General features: G+C 43.3%; 1 protein-coding gene across 5 annotated transcripts in view; it reads left to right on the plus strand.

Annotated features, from left to right (window-relative positions):
• Positions 1 to 5,578: 5,578 nt before the first annotated feature.
• Positions 5,579 to 13,728, plus strand: part of GPM6B (glycoprotein M6B) — a 115,242-nt gene continuing 107,092 nt past the window's right edge. Inside the window, exon 1 of one of the 5 annotated variants that reach the window (XM_068920304.1) lies at positions 5,579 to 5,765. In XM_068920304.1, the coding sequence (XP_068776405.1) occupies positions 5,762 to 5,765 (4 nt within the window). In that variant the 5' untranslated portion in view covers positions 5,579 to 5,761. Of the gene's footprint in view, positions 5,766 to 10,602; positions 10,671 to 13,728 lie in introns of those variants that run through there. The other 4 variants (XM_068920266.1, XM_068920255.1, XM_068920212.1 and 1 more) reach the window with 4 other exon arrangements.

Below are 13,728 nucleotides of genomic sequence, written 5' to 3' on the forward strand. Positions count from 1 at the left end.
ATCAAATACGGGAATCCAGAATGGAAAGGAATGTGGTTAATATTACTGCTCCCTTCCCTCTGGTCTCCCTCCAGACCCCTCTCTCTCATGGACGCTCAGAGAATAGCTATATACATAAGAGTAAAATATCAGGTGGGCAAGATACATGATGCAGAGCTGAGTGAAGGATTATTCTTCAGGTGCTAGAGGTCCTAATCTGAACATTAATCCTTCATTTTCAATAATATCTGCTAAAGTACTTTTTTGTATGTACTTAAAATCACAAAGTGACATTGGTTATTCCGCAAGTGACTTGGGGTACATGACAGAGAGATGAGTCTGTCTTTTAACATGGAAGATGTATTTAGTGCTCTGTAAATAACACCAAAATGATAATCACTAATTTTCAGATATTAACTATGGTTCATTGGGTAAAATTACGCATTCTGCTGAATATATAATTATATCTATTCTAAAGCAATCACTGCTCATATTTACATATGGAGAAATGGTTGCTGGAAATATGACCTACTTGGTAATAAGATACAGTTTCGATTTTGAAGAGTATTTATTCTATATGCTGTTGTACCTGAATGTTAAATACCAGAGGGAGCATCTACACGCTGGTTAAATTATCAAATTACTTTTCATTTTTTATCTGTTCTTCTTCTCTGTTTTTCCCCAGACTGTGTAATCCTGATGATATTAAACATTTAGTTCAGCATTTTGCTAGACAAACTTTCCAAACAGCTCTGTGCACTGAGCACGAAGGGTTTTTTGGTAGCAGCAGTTGGAGTCTGAAGCAGAGCAGCTTCACATAAAAGGTACAAATGATATAGGAGAGCATGATTCACTCTCCTTAGTCTACACTGAGATGCTGAGTTCCAAAAATGAGAAAGGTCACTGCTTCTTTGCACACAGATGACGGTTCAAAGTGATCCAACTTTCATCTTATTTCCTTTTAACATCTATGGTCCCTGTAACACCACTTTGAACAGAAGATCACATGGGAGAGAAAAACCCCGGCTTGTCCTTGACTGTGCATGGAATCCTCGAAGTTCAAGACAGAGAGGTCTGACGCACCCTGTTGAGAAAGGTCACAAAGAGCACGTACGACAGCTAAAATCAAATTTTATCACTTCTGGTTCCCTTAAATCTAAAATATGCTTGTGTTTGACATCATTGAAAGGCAGGCTGTTTTGTGAGACCGTGATTTTATAAGGTTTTGGAGATTCACCAGATTTTTGTAAAATCAAGTGTAGGAGTAGAACCTTATATACTCACGCTAATTCTCTGGAAATTGAAAATGACTGCTACCCATTGGCACGGCTTGTGTATTACTTCGAAGAAGAAATATTCAGCATTAACCGTAAACTTCACTATTAGCACAAGGAGCCATGGGAATAAGGATCGCAGAGTCAACAGTGGGACACTGTGTGAACTCGGAGTCCACATAAGCAGATATCCCACTAGAACACTTTTACATGAAACCACTATCTTCATTGTAACAAAACGTTTAGTCGAAGCTAAAATATTCAGTGGAAACATACTAACTGATTCTTTTCTTAATTGGAAAAGTTTCTGCATCCAGGACAATCTGCCTAGTTATGCAGCCTGAGAAAGAAAGTAGCAATGGAAAATGGAGACAAGAGAGCAAGTAGCTGCAGATACCACATGGTTCCTTCTGGCTCTGAACAGGTGAGGCCACAAAAGAAAACAGAGGTTCAATTTAGAGCTAGGATATTCTCCGGTGAAGTGGAGACACAGATGGAGCCTGGTACCTTAAAACAAAAAATGAAGAGTTATGTACAATCAGCCTTCATTTGCTCTGGAAATCTGTTTCGCTACTGACTGCTGGAAATGGTCAAATATGGAGAAATTTGGAGTTTCAGACTGGTACTGTGCCCTCAGTAACAACTGTTGAGATACTCCCTTTCCGTCTTACCTCTTCCTGACTGAGCTTGGTACTGAACTTGAGCTTCAGTTTTCTTCTGCAAATCAGAAGGGCTCTTCAAAACATCTCCAGACAGGAACATGCTGCTCCAGACTGAGTGAGGAGAAACACCAAGCATATTTCTACAGGGAGTGGAAGTGTTTCTTTAGATGCCTGGTATCATCACACTGGTATTAAGTAACACTACATACAGAAGTGTTTACAGGTTGTTACCCAAGCTATGGGAAAGACTTCAAAAACCCAGAGTAGGCAATAAAGTACATTAATCAGTACAGATTTCTCACCTTCGCTTTCTCTTTTATAGATCAAATCTGCAGTTATGCTAGGTCATTTTTATAATTCCTTGATGCCAAGATTGTCTGGACCAATCCAGCCTTTAGCACCTTACTTTATTTACTTTATTTTTCACTTTAGCACTTTATTACTATCAGCTATAGCAAACAAAGTGTCATTTCACCTCTGAGACTTGTCGAAATGCTGCGTATTCCAGCCTTTCTTTCCTCTCCGCAATGTACTAGATAAAAGAGAAAGAGCATGGATCAGAATCCAGCGCTAAATCTTTATCTACCAGTGCAACTAGGAAGGTACCTGTTCCTACAGATATCTTAGTTCTGAAATTAAATCCCTAAGTTTCTATTCCTAGTAGAAATGCCAGCTAAATTCTTGCCTTCTTGACCTTATGTGAGTGTTGTAATTTACTTTTGCTCAAGGAATCAAAAGTTAACATCAGCACTGTTAACTTCTCTCTTTACTCGTCAGAGACTCAGTATGTCTGTGACTGGAAATCCCCATTGACTGCTGAGCCATAACCAGTATTTGGACAGCTGTTCTTTGTTTTACTCTGTGAAGAGAAAAGGAGTCCAACATTTCTGGGGATGACAAAAAGCTAATACAGAAGAGTCATCTTATTGCATAGGGATTGATAGGAGCACGATTCCCTGTGCCTTACCATAAGCTTGATGCAAGTATGTAAACCCAATCCAGGCAATACTGGCTGTGTTGATTAACCTTCCTTGTACCACTAGTCACACTGATTTTAACAATGCAAAGTTACTCAGAGGCATAAGCGTGGTCAGAATCAGGGCCTTATTTTTCAGCTCTATGCTACAAGTGTTTCACAGAATGAAAAATTAACTAAAGAATTTGTTTTTAAAAATAAAATCTAAAATGAATTTATACTCTCACCAATACATGGTAAAAACATAGCAGGATGCTCTTACCATTTGCTTTCAGCTTCCTCCATATTTCAGTGCTGTTTAGTACCACTCTAGTTAAGGGTCATGTGCTCTTTCCATAATTAATCTCAGTTTTCAAAGATGTAAAGCTCATCTACTTTAATTCCCAGTGGGGACTGGAAGCAACTTGCTAGTGAATTTTTCTCCTATCTTTATAAAATGGCATACTGAATCAAGCCACTTACTATTTCTTAGAGAAGAACTATTTACTCCCGAATCCTGAAATATTTCTATGGTGTTGGGCTTGTAGTTCTTGCTGGAAAAACAGATACGCTTCTTAATGAATGCAAAATCATCAGAGATTGGGACTTTTTTTTTTTTTTAATAGAAAACAAACCCTAGCTTTAACATTGCAACTTTATACATGTGTACAGACACGAAATTCTTCAGGAGCGGGAGTCTAAAATTACAAAATATGAACTAAATCCCCTGAAAAACATTTTTGACTTCCCTTTGCCTTCATATTATATTAACATATATGTTCCTAAGCAATCTTTCTCATTTAGGGGGGAATAGCTGGTTACATAATTTAATAGCTCAATTTGCTAATAAGCATGGGAGAAGATGACATATATCTTTGCAGTGCATGTAAATAAAAAATGAGGATACTGTTATCATGACAAAGGCAAAGGAACTACATGCCAAGTATCCAATTAATGTAAATTAGCGCAATCTGATTGATATTAATGGCAGTAGATACATTTAGTCTGACGAAAGAGCTGGCCTTTGTCTTACGCATTCAAAATCGCTCTAACGTTGAAAATCCACCTCCGAAAAGCAACTAAACTGAACAAGAAGCCTGACTCTGCCACGCTCCACTCCATACCTATCGTCTGTGTTTGTAAAGACTTTTAAACTTGTACAGCCCAGCTATTTTTGTCTCAGATATAGCTAGATATGGAAGGGGTTTACAGGTAAAGTGCCGAGAGGAGAAGCCAGCCAAGCGCCCCCAAACCACTTAGCCTGTTAGTTGGGGCTCCCCTTCACCGTCCTTCCCAAGAGCTACAACGCGTTTCTTGAAGTGTTTGAAGAAAAACAAGAAGTCACTGCAAGCACTGTTGTGCGAGGCCGTGTGGCTGGAGCGTAGGTCAGGGGGCGACAAGAAGGCTGCTGCGTGACGTTACGGGGGCGTACGTTCAGGAGAGGCGGCAAGAATCAGAGCAAAGTCTCTGCGGAACGTGAATAGAGATAACTGTGAGGCAATTTACGTTTGGACGCATAGTGCCCCTGCCATAGTAACGGAGAAACGTTAAGCAGATGTCTCCGAAACTCATAGGTGCCCTTGGCCCCGTTTCATAGGCAAGCCCCCAAAACACAAATGTGGCCCTTGTTGGGCGTCCCTAGGCAAGGCTGAAAGTCTTGCCAGGATGAATACATAAAATATTGGGGAACAGGAAACACCCTAACTTCAGCGGGTGGTAGGTGCCCAAGGGGAAAGCCGTGATTCCCGGGACACCCCGGCACGGGCAGCTGAGGCACCGCCGCCACAGACCGCTTCACCTCGCCCGCCCACCTGAGAGGACGCAGAGGTCCGAGCCAGTGTTTTTTGGGGAGGGAAAACGAGGAATAACCCCATGCAGTGGTACAGGCTGGGGGTTGACCTGCTGGAAAGCAGCTCTGCAGAGGACCTGGGAGTGCTGGTGGGCAAAAGGTTAAGCATGATGCAGCAATGGACCCTTGTGGCCAAGAAGGCCAAGGGGATCCTGGGGTGCATTAGGCAGAGTGTTGCCAGCAGGTCGAGGAGGTGATCCTCCTCCTCTACGCTGCCCTGGTGAGGCCACATCTGGAGTCCTGTGTCCAGTTCTGGCTCCCCAGTACAAGAGAGACATGGCGCTACTGGAGAGAGTCCAGCGGAGGGCTACAAAGATGAGGAGGGGACTGGAGCATCTCTCATATGAGGAAAGGCTGCGAGAGCTGGGCCTGTTGAGCCTGGAGAAGAGAAGACTGAGAGGCGATCTCATCAATGTCTACAAGTCTCTGAAGGGGGAGTGTCAAGAGGATGGGGCCAGACTCTTCTCCGTGGTGCGCAGTGACAGGACAAGAGGCAACGGGCACAAACTGAACCACAGGAAGTTCTGCCTGAATGTGAGGAAAAACTGCTTTCCTGTGAGGGTGACAGAGCACTGGCACAGGTTGCCCAGAGAGGTGGTGGAGTCTCCTTCCCTGGAGATACTCAAAAGTCACCTGGACGCGATCCTGGGCAATATGCTCTAGAGGACCCTGCTGGAGCAGGGGGGTTGGACTAGACGATCTCCAGAGGTCCCTTCCAACCTCGGCCATTCCGTAACTCCGTGATTCTGTGATTTCCAGCGCCTGCGGCCGTGCCCGTCGGGGGGCGCGCCGCCGCCTGCCCCGGCGGCGCCGCTCTCCCCCGGCCCGGCTCCCCCACCCCACCCCGCCCGGCGCAGGCAGGCGGCGACGTCCCCGCCCCCCGCCCCCCAACGCCGCCCCCCAACGCCGCCGCCCGAGGCCAGCGGAGCCCGGCAGTGTGCGAGAGCTGCGGCCGCTGCCCTCCCTCCGCCGCGCCTGCCGCCCAGCCCAGCCCAGCCGCTGCCCTGCTGCCCCTGCGCGGCTCGGGCGACCAGAGCGAGCCATGGGTAAGCCAGGCGGGCGGCGGGGGCGCCCCGCTGCCGGCAAAGCCGCCGCCGAGGCTGCGGGGGGCAGGTGCGGGGGCCGGGCGGGCGGTGAGGGGCGCGTCGCAGCCTGTTGAGCGCCCGGCCGGAGCGGGGCGGCCCCGGTCCGGCGGCCCCGGGAAGCCTTCGGGGGAGGCGGCGTGCGGCGGTCAGCGGCTTTTGGAGGGGTTGGGGGTGAGCGTCCCGGGCAGAGCCGGCGCGGCCGCCCCGGGGCTGAGACCTGGGCTCCAGCTGCAGAGCGTTTTCTTAATTTAAAAAAAAAAAAAAAAAAAATCGCGGAGGTGTAGTTTCTTGGAGGCGGTTGTATGAAGTCAGCCCGGTGTGGGGTGTTTTTTTTTTTTTTTTAATCTTTTTGTTTTGTTCCCCCCCCCCCTCCCCACTCCGTCTTGCTGAAGCGGGGGCCGCGGGCTCGGGGCGGGCGAGCGAGACCACGCGTGGCTGCCCGAGGGCGCTGGGGGTGCTGCGCGGGGCGCTCGGGCGCCCAGGGGTGTCTTCTTACCCTTCGTGCGCCACCCGGGCTGTTCGTCCACTTCGGTGAAGTTTAGTTTTTGCCACGAGGTGTACGGGTAGTTAGGGAGAGGAAGGATAAGCCCGGGGGAGGGGGGGGGGGAGGCGTGGATATGTTTTTGTAATCCTGCGCGAAGTATTTTGTGTACCTGTGATGCCGTACATAACGCGTTTCTGCCTTTGCCTCAGGAAATCCTATAGGCTTTTAGGGCAGCGTTGTTAGACAGCTTTCAGTCTGGTAGCTTGGGTAAAGGGACAGTCTCGTTGCTGCTATCCGTAAAGGGAATTGGGCATCAGTAAAAAGCGATGCCTTCTGTTTTCTAACTTATGGGGAAGATAACTGCTTACGCGAGTGAGTTAACATGAGCAGAAGTGGGGCCCAAGATAGGGGTCTGTCATGCACATGGGTCACTCAGTAGTCAGCGCACACGTTCAGCGCTCACATCCTTTCATAACAGGCCTTTTTAGTGCATGCTGTTTCCTGCAAGCTTTCCCTTCTACCAACAATAGACCCAAATGAATTAAGCAGTAATGAAAGTTAGAAAGTTTTGAATGAATGATAGAAAAATACAGCTGTATCCCTGCTCCAGTTTGCCAGTGGCATTACATTATTGCTTAGAGGCTGCAGTTGCTGAAGCAGAACCACCAGTGCCCGTCCATGTGTTAATATGCACATACTGATGCTGGCACTGTCTCTGGTTTTAATTAAGGGGGGGAAAAAAAGAAGAAGAAGAATTTAATTACATAGCCAAAGCCAAAGGAAGCTGACAATTCCTATGGCTGTTACTTTGTTAAATTAATTCGCATCACCTAACTTCTTAATTTCTAAATGCTTATTAACTGGTTTGTTCCCTAGCTTCGTGAAGATCAGACTGCTGTAGCATTATGGTCTCTTTAACAGCTCTTTCTAATTTGGAAAACCTTTTAAATAAATGTTAAAGCACTGATTCTTCAACTCTGAAAGCTGAAGTACACAAATCAGTTACATTAACTCTACCAAAAAGCTTTTTTTTTCATGTACATTCTGATAATCATTTTTCTGGACCGTTTTCACTATGTATATTTTTAAATTTGATATTAAATGAAGCTGTAATGTTGATAGCCTCTCATATCTTTGTATCCTCTTAATGCATACTTTTACTTTGCAATCATAGATTGATGTCAAGTAAATCTTGGAAGGGGGATGGAAGAGAGAGAACGAAAAATGTAATTTTTTTCCAAGTTCCCTCTTAAGAAAAGAGTATCTAATGTATTCCTCAGATTACAACATCTTATTTGGGGCAGGGGGGAATAAAATATATTAGGTAGTAATTCATGTGCAATCATTCTTAAGTGTCTTTACTGTTAGTTCTGTGAAATTGACTTTTCCCTCGCTAAAGTAAATGGCATAGGATTTGAAATTTAAAAGCTGTTTTAAATCTTTGTAGATATGTTATCTTGTGAAGAAGCAAATCTGTATTTTGGTACTAAAATCTTAGGAAAATATTAGTATTAGTCTTGTAAGTTATGGTCTGCAACAATGTATGACATGTATGTTTTATATCTCTGTAGAATCTTTTGTCCTAAACGTAATGGTTGAGGAAAAACTCAGGGGAGTGGGGAGAAGAAAACATTTCTTGAATGTTTTGCTAATAATAATTGCACTAAACTCCAAATTCTGCCTACTTCTTTCCTTCCAGCTGTTCTTAGATTATCTGCTATGCCTGACTAGGTAACTCTGGTGTAATCAATCGGGAGAGGGGACTTCTAAGTCACAAAAAAGAAGTCTTTGTCAGCTGGTGAAACAGTCTTTCATGAATGCAACATTTTGTTTATGCTGTTACATAACTGTTGCCTTGGCCTTATGTAGGCTGAGGCTAATTTGACTACCTAACTAGGATTTCTTTGGAGCTTCAGCACTGTATCAAGCTTGCTGATCCAATTGCAAAGATATATTTGACTGTTTCTAATTAGGACCATTTGAATAGTCCTTACTCATACAAAACTTTTGTGGAAGACTGGCCCACTGAGACTGTGGGGTTTTTTTTCTTTTTTTCTTTTTTTTTTTTTCCTCAGAGCTGCTGAGAGTCCATCACTGCCACTGATTTCATTAGGCTTTTGGCTCACTCAGCACTTCTGAAAGTCAGGCCCATTGTGTTTAACAACATTTATGGTTTATGTTGACTGTAGGGTTGTCAGTAATAACCAGCTTAATGTTTTGTGTATCTTGTAGGAGAAGAAGCACCCGTTAGCGTCTTACATTGCAGCACAAACTTTTCCAAATCTTGATTTTGGGGGGAGGTTTATTTTACAAAATTAACAAAAAATGCAAAACATTTTTCCCCCTAAAAATTCCCAAAGCACTATGTAAGTATCACAGACAGTGTAATTTCTTGGGAACTGAATGCTTTCATAATTTTATATCTTTTCCTCTTTTTGCTCTACTAAAAAGTTGCTTTCAAATAAGAAAAGAGGTTGGAATGTTTAAGTTCTTGTTTTTTTTTTTTTTATTTTTAAGATACTGAGGAAAACAACATCTATGAGCAGGGGATCAAATGAAGGCTGTCTTCATATGGGCTTATATCCTGTCTCTTTGCAATTCCTCTGTAGTACTTGCTCCCTTGCAGAGCTCCAAAACCACAGGAGTTCCCAGGGGCTTTTCCCTGTAACACTCCCGGGCCATCATCCTGTCTGTCAGGCCTGCTACAGTGCATCCTGCTCCCCCAAAATTAATTGCTCCTGCATCGCCCTGAGCTTTTTCCTGTGTCTCCAGTGTGGACCATCCCTTTCCCATAAGCAGCAACTCCAAGAGTTCTACCTTGTGCAGTTCTGCTACATATAGGAAAGGTCCTTGCTTTTACGTCAAATGTAGGTTCAAATATTCCCAGCATCATGCTTTCTTCTTATAAACAGCTGGGGGCAAATCCTGAAAGAAAATCTTTCTTCCTGTTCAGATGTACACTTTGTCCAGGCAGGATCTGCGATCTTTTGTGTGTCACAGTGATAGTAAAATCTGATTAGTATCGGTCATTAAGGATGGCTAGATTTCAATTGCAGAGTCTTGTAGTCCATATTCTGTTAAATCTTGCATCTCTTAAATATGTTAAACCTTGATCCTATAAAAAAATAAAATAGTATTTAGTTTATCTTCTCCTAAAACCTGTGAGATATAAAATTTTATATTGCCTTTCTTCCTCTATTTCCGTAACACCTGATTATGCTATTAAAAAGTACTTAATTTTGCCTTCTTGCTGTAATCTTTTTTGCCTGAAAAGAAGCCGCAGAAGAAAACATTGTGCATTTCAGATATTTCTCAGTATTCTAAACAATTTGTAGTTTCACCACGTTTGCGGATTCTCTCTCTTGCTCTCTGTATGAGTGTGGTTCTGTAAGGTAGGAAATCTGTTATTGCCTGTATGAATTACGATGTGTCTGATAGATCTTGAAACGTTATGTTTCAGGAAAACATACTGGATTATAGATTTGATCCCCTGGAGAGCTGAACTGTGGCAGCGTTTGATTATCTGTCTTTCAGAGTGTTTCTGGAACCTCTTAAACCAATTGAAATATGCATGTCACTTTTAATGTTTTAAACAGTTTAAGTATTGAATTATTTTTCTTAAACAGGATACCTTTAATCAAATTGGTTTCTGCGTGCCGTTATTCCAGCAGTCATCATATTGCTAATATCATTTTTATGCAGTGTTTTTTTCATATCCTTTGTTTTTCAAGACTGTTGCTATCGAAAATCACAACTCTTCAAAAATAATCTGAAGTAGCTTTCAGGATAAAGTTATGTAAATTGAAAATAAAGCCAGGGAAGCCCACTTCTCGGTATGCCTTGCATTTCTTGTGCAGTGGCATGGTGTCATCTGTGTTTAATGCACGTTTTCATAGCGAGGATTTTGTTTTTCCTGAGATATACTACTGGCCCAACCACACGTGGACTGACTGGTCTTACTGTACTTTCACTGATGGTCTTTGGATGTAAACGCTGTCTTTCTAGAAGTGTCAGAGCATGGTATCCAGTGTAGTCTCTCTAGGAGTAACTTACAGAAATGTCTTTAAAAAAAGTTTGCGAAGAGGGCTATGGTGGCTTTTTTAATCATCACACTCCCCACTGTATCTGTTCTTCCCACTAAAATCCCAGGGTTTCTCAACTCTTCTTTTGTCCTCTGCTTTCACATGCTAACTGCAGTTGCCGTTCACTCCTCCCCAGACACGCATGCACCTGATCCCTGAGGCTGCCTCAGCGGTTTCTCCCCTCGCACCTGCCCAGGCCGCCTCTCCGGCAGCTCTGCGCGCAACAGCCCCTCGCCCTCCTCCGGCGTCCCCTTGCTGGGAGGCGAAGCCTTTGTACCTGCCTGTGGGAGGCCGCTTTCGGTGAGTTGCTCAGGTCGACCTGCAGGATCTTTGAACCCTTTTGCGGTAGCACGTTGCTAACGCTGCAAAGAGCGCATGTGTTTGCCTAAAGTTACTGAAGGTGAAGAGGCTGGGATAGAAACGGGGGAAGCGTAACTATGCCGTCTTTCCGCTCCTCTGCTCTGCATAATTTTTCCTCTCCGCATTCCACCGAGGAAGATTAGAGGGAGACCCGTGTGAATTGACTGTGGCTCGCCGAGTAGGGCAGCTCAGAAGTGCTTCTTCTCCGAAAGGCGTCGGGAGAATAGAGAAGTCCGATGTAAAATATACTTCTGACCTGCATGCCGTTTGCCCCCAAAGCATGGGGCTAAGGCTCGCTCCTGCTGGAGCGCACAGCATTTTGCCAGGGTGCCACTCCGGCAAAGTGCGTGGCTGGGTGCTCTGCAGAATTCAGTGCTCGTAGCCTCGCTGGTTTGAGGCTGTCTGAGAAATCAAAATCCCTTCTGTTCTGGTGATTGGTTTCTTAAAATCCGATTCGGTATCAGGGGAGGAGTGATGAGAACTGAAACAAATGAGTTTGGGTTTAAATTGTGGGAAGCAAATGTAGAGAAAGATAGTTTAATCTTCCTCTATTAGTAAGGGGACTTCATAGTTGTTGCTATTTGTATTAAATTAATGGGTCTCAGCTGAGTCTGCTTCCCTCTGTACAAATGCAGGCGCCTAAGTTGGGAAAATTACCATGCGAACCCCCCAAACGGGCAAAAGACAAAACAGAGACGTGGAGCGGTAAGGTGGCTTCTTCCAGGTTATATGCTAAGTTAGTGACAATACCAGGAAAGGAATTCAAATTTCCTGAATCTCCCCCAGCATTTCACTGTGGTTAGGCATGGACTCCTGGTAGCTGGGACATCAAGGTAGCTATGCTCTTCAGAATTCCCTGTTACCTGTCCCATGTAGACATAGTGGAGAACCGTAGGGTATGAGAAGAGTTTGACCATTCAGTGTAACGCATAGATAGCATAGGCAGCATTTGGTCCTCACTGTTTTGTTGCTTTCTTCTGCCGCTTTGGCAGTCTCCCTCTCCATCATTATTTGTCTCTAGGGTTTTAGGCTCCGAAGCATGCTTATGGAGTTGCGGCTTTGGGAAGAGTTTACAAGCAATGCAGAGAACTATAGGAATCCAAGATCTTTTGTTCTTCGTGTTTTTTGAGCTGTTTAGCTAGCAGCAGTTTCAAAATGTGAATGGAACTTATGTTTCATTAATATAAAGACATGTCTGAAAGTTATTTAGTGATATAAAATGCAGTGCTTTGCTATTCATCATTTTTGTGAGTGTTTCATGTTTCGACACTTGAATGTGTGTGACACATGAAAACATAAGCCTAAAGTAATACCTACAGAAACAGATTTCAGGAATGTGTGTGTACTTAATGCTTGGAGTTTCTTGTCCGAGGACAAAGAACTTTGAAAGTGAACGTGATCCAAAGACAGTGGAAACTTGGGTCATGAAGAAAACTGGACTTCTTGAAGTTGTAAATTGATTTGGAGTATCCTGCTTAAGATATAGCCTTTATAATTTTGTGGGTTTTTTTTAAATGTTTCCTTAGGCGCATAGGGAAACTATTGCACGTTGCAGCCTAAAACTCTGCCTTTGTGTATATGTTCCTTCAGTGCCAAGGAAAATATATGAATTGCCCAGGTCTAAACCATGTAGAAATTGTAGTGAGTAGAATTGCAGCAATGGTAAACAAGACAGAATTTGCTCCTATATTACTGTTAGTGACTTATGAGTAAGAAAGCAGCTAGGTTGCCCTTTAGATGGTTTATGGACTGGCAGTTAGAAAGAACACCTTGCGTTAAGAGTACAGCTGGTCTAGAGTCCATGGAGATGCAAGAAACACAGAGTAAATGATGGGAGTCCAGTCAGAGAAGGATTACATTTAGTAATGTACATTTAATGTACATCTAAATTACATTTCTTAATTTGAAACATCTATTTGAGCTTATTAGTGTTAGCTGGAGTTGTGGAGCCTGTTGGTGATGGCTACCCAAAGAGGAAAGTGACTTTTTCGTGCTGCCAGTGAGTTGAAGCTGATTTGGACTCTCCCATATCTCTGTCTTTCACTTTACCTTGTAATCTACGTTTTTGTCAGTTTGGGCACTAGAAAATTCTTTGAGTCTTTTAAATTCTAATCCTGAGACACGCTGCATGCTGGATAAATGTGAACATCAGCTGTATGCAATCTCATGTCTTTGCCCTTTGTGGGGATACTAATTAGAACTTAGCATCTCTTCAAGAGAGATTTTGCACTGATATTTTAAACTCTTTGGGTTTGTGTCTTTTTTGCTTTCCCGTGCAACACAAGTATTTTATGACATAAGAGAATACTTTCAGCAACTTAAGATGTCTTTTTAAAACTGTTTAGATTCTAGGAGCTTCCGTCAGGATTTGCTAGAATGCAGTCCTCAACTCGTACGATGCCTACAAATCCAGTGCATGTCTGAACTAGTGCAGATTTCTGAGCGGATTTTAAATACTTTTTCCTAATTTGTCTATTAAATTGATTTCTTCCTTATTTTTCTATTCCATTCATTTTAATATTCTTCTTTTGTTGAAGAAAAAAGACTACTGGGAAGTTTACTGTTTGTGTACAAACTTCTGCTTTTGTTACCAGAACTGTGTTGACATAAACGTCATGCACTTTCCTCAAACAAAAGTGCAAAACGAGTCGTCGTATTTGTTAGGAACACAGCTGAAAATAAGTTTGCCACGTGGAACTTCCCTTATGGGAAATTCAATGTTCTTCTTGAGCTGCTTAACCATGCATTGCAAAGAAGTCGAGAGTAAAGAGAGATGACTAGTGGAAGTATTTGAAGCTGAGAGCTTTTGTTGCAAGCAGAGGGATCTACTCTAGCATGTGTGTCAAGTTCCCACAGCTTGCAAGGTGTAGTAAACAGTAATACTTCCTACAACATCCACTGAGACTCTGTGATGGGTGCTGGTACAAAAGCCAGGGCTCTTGAAATCTCAGAAATATTTGTCATACAGTGTCAGGGGGATATAACAATCTATTGCACA

The sequence above is a fragment of the Struthio camelus genome, chromosome 1 (genome assembly GCF_040807025.1).
Source record: "Struthio camelus isolate bStrCam1 chromosome 1, bStrCam1.hap1, whole genome shotgun sequence".
In the NCBI taxonomy this organism is placed as follows: domain Eukaryota; kingdom Metazoa; phylum Chordata; class Aves; order Struthioniformes; family Struthionidae; genus Struthio; species Struthio camelus.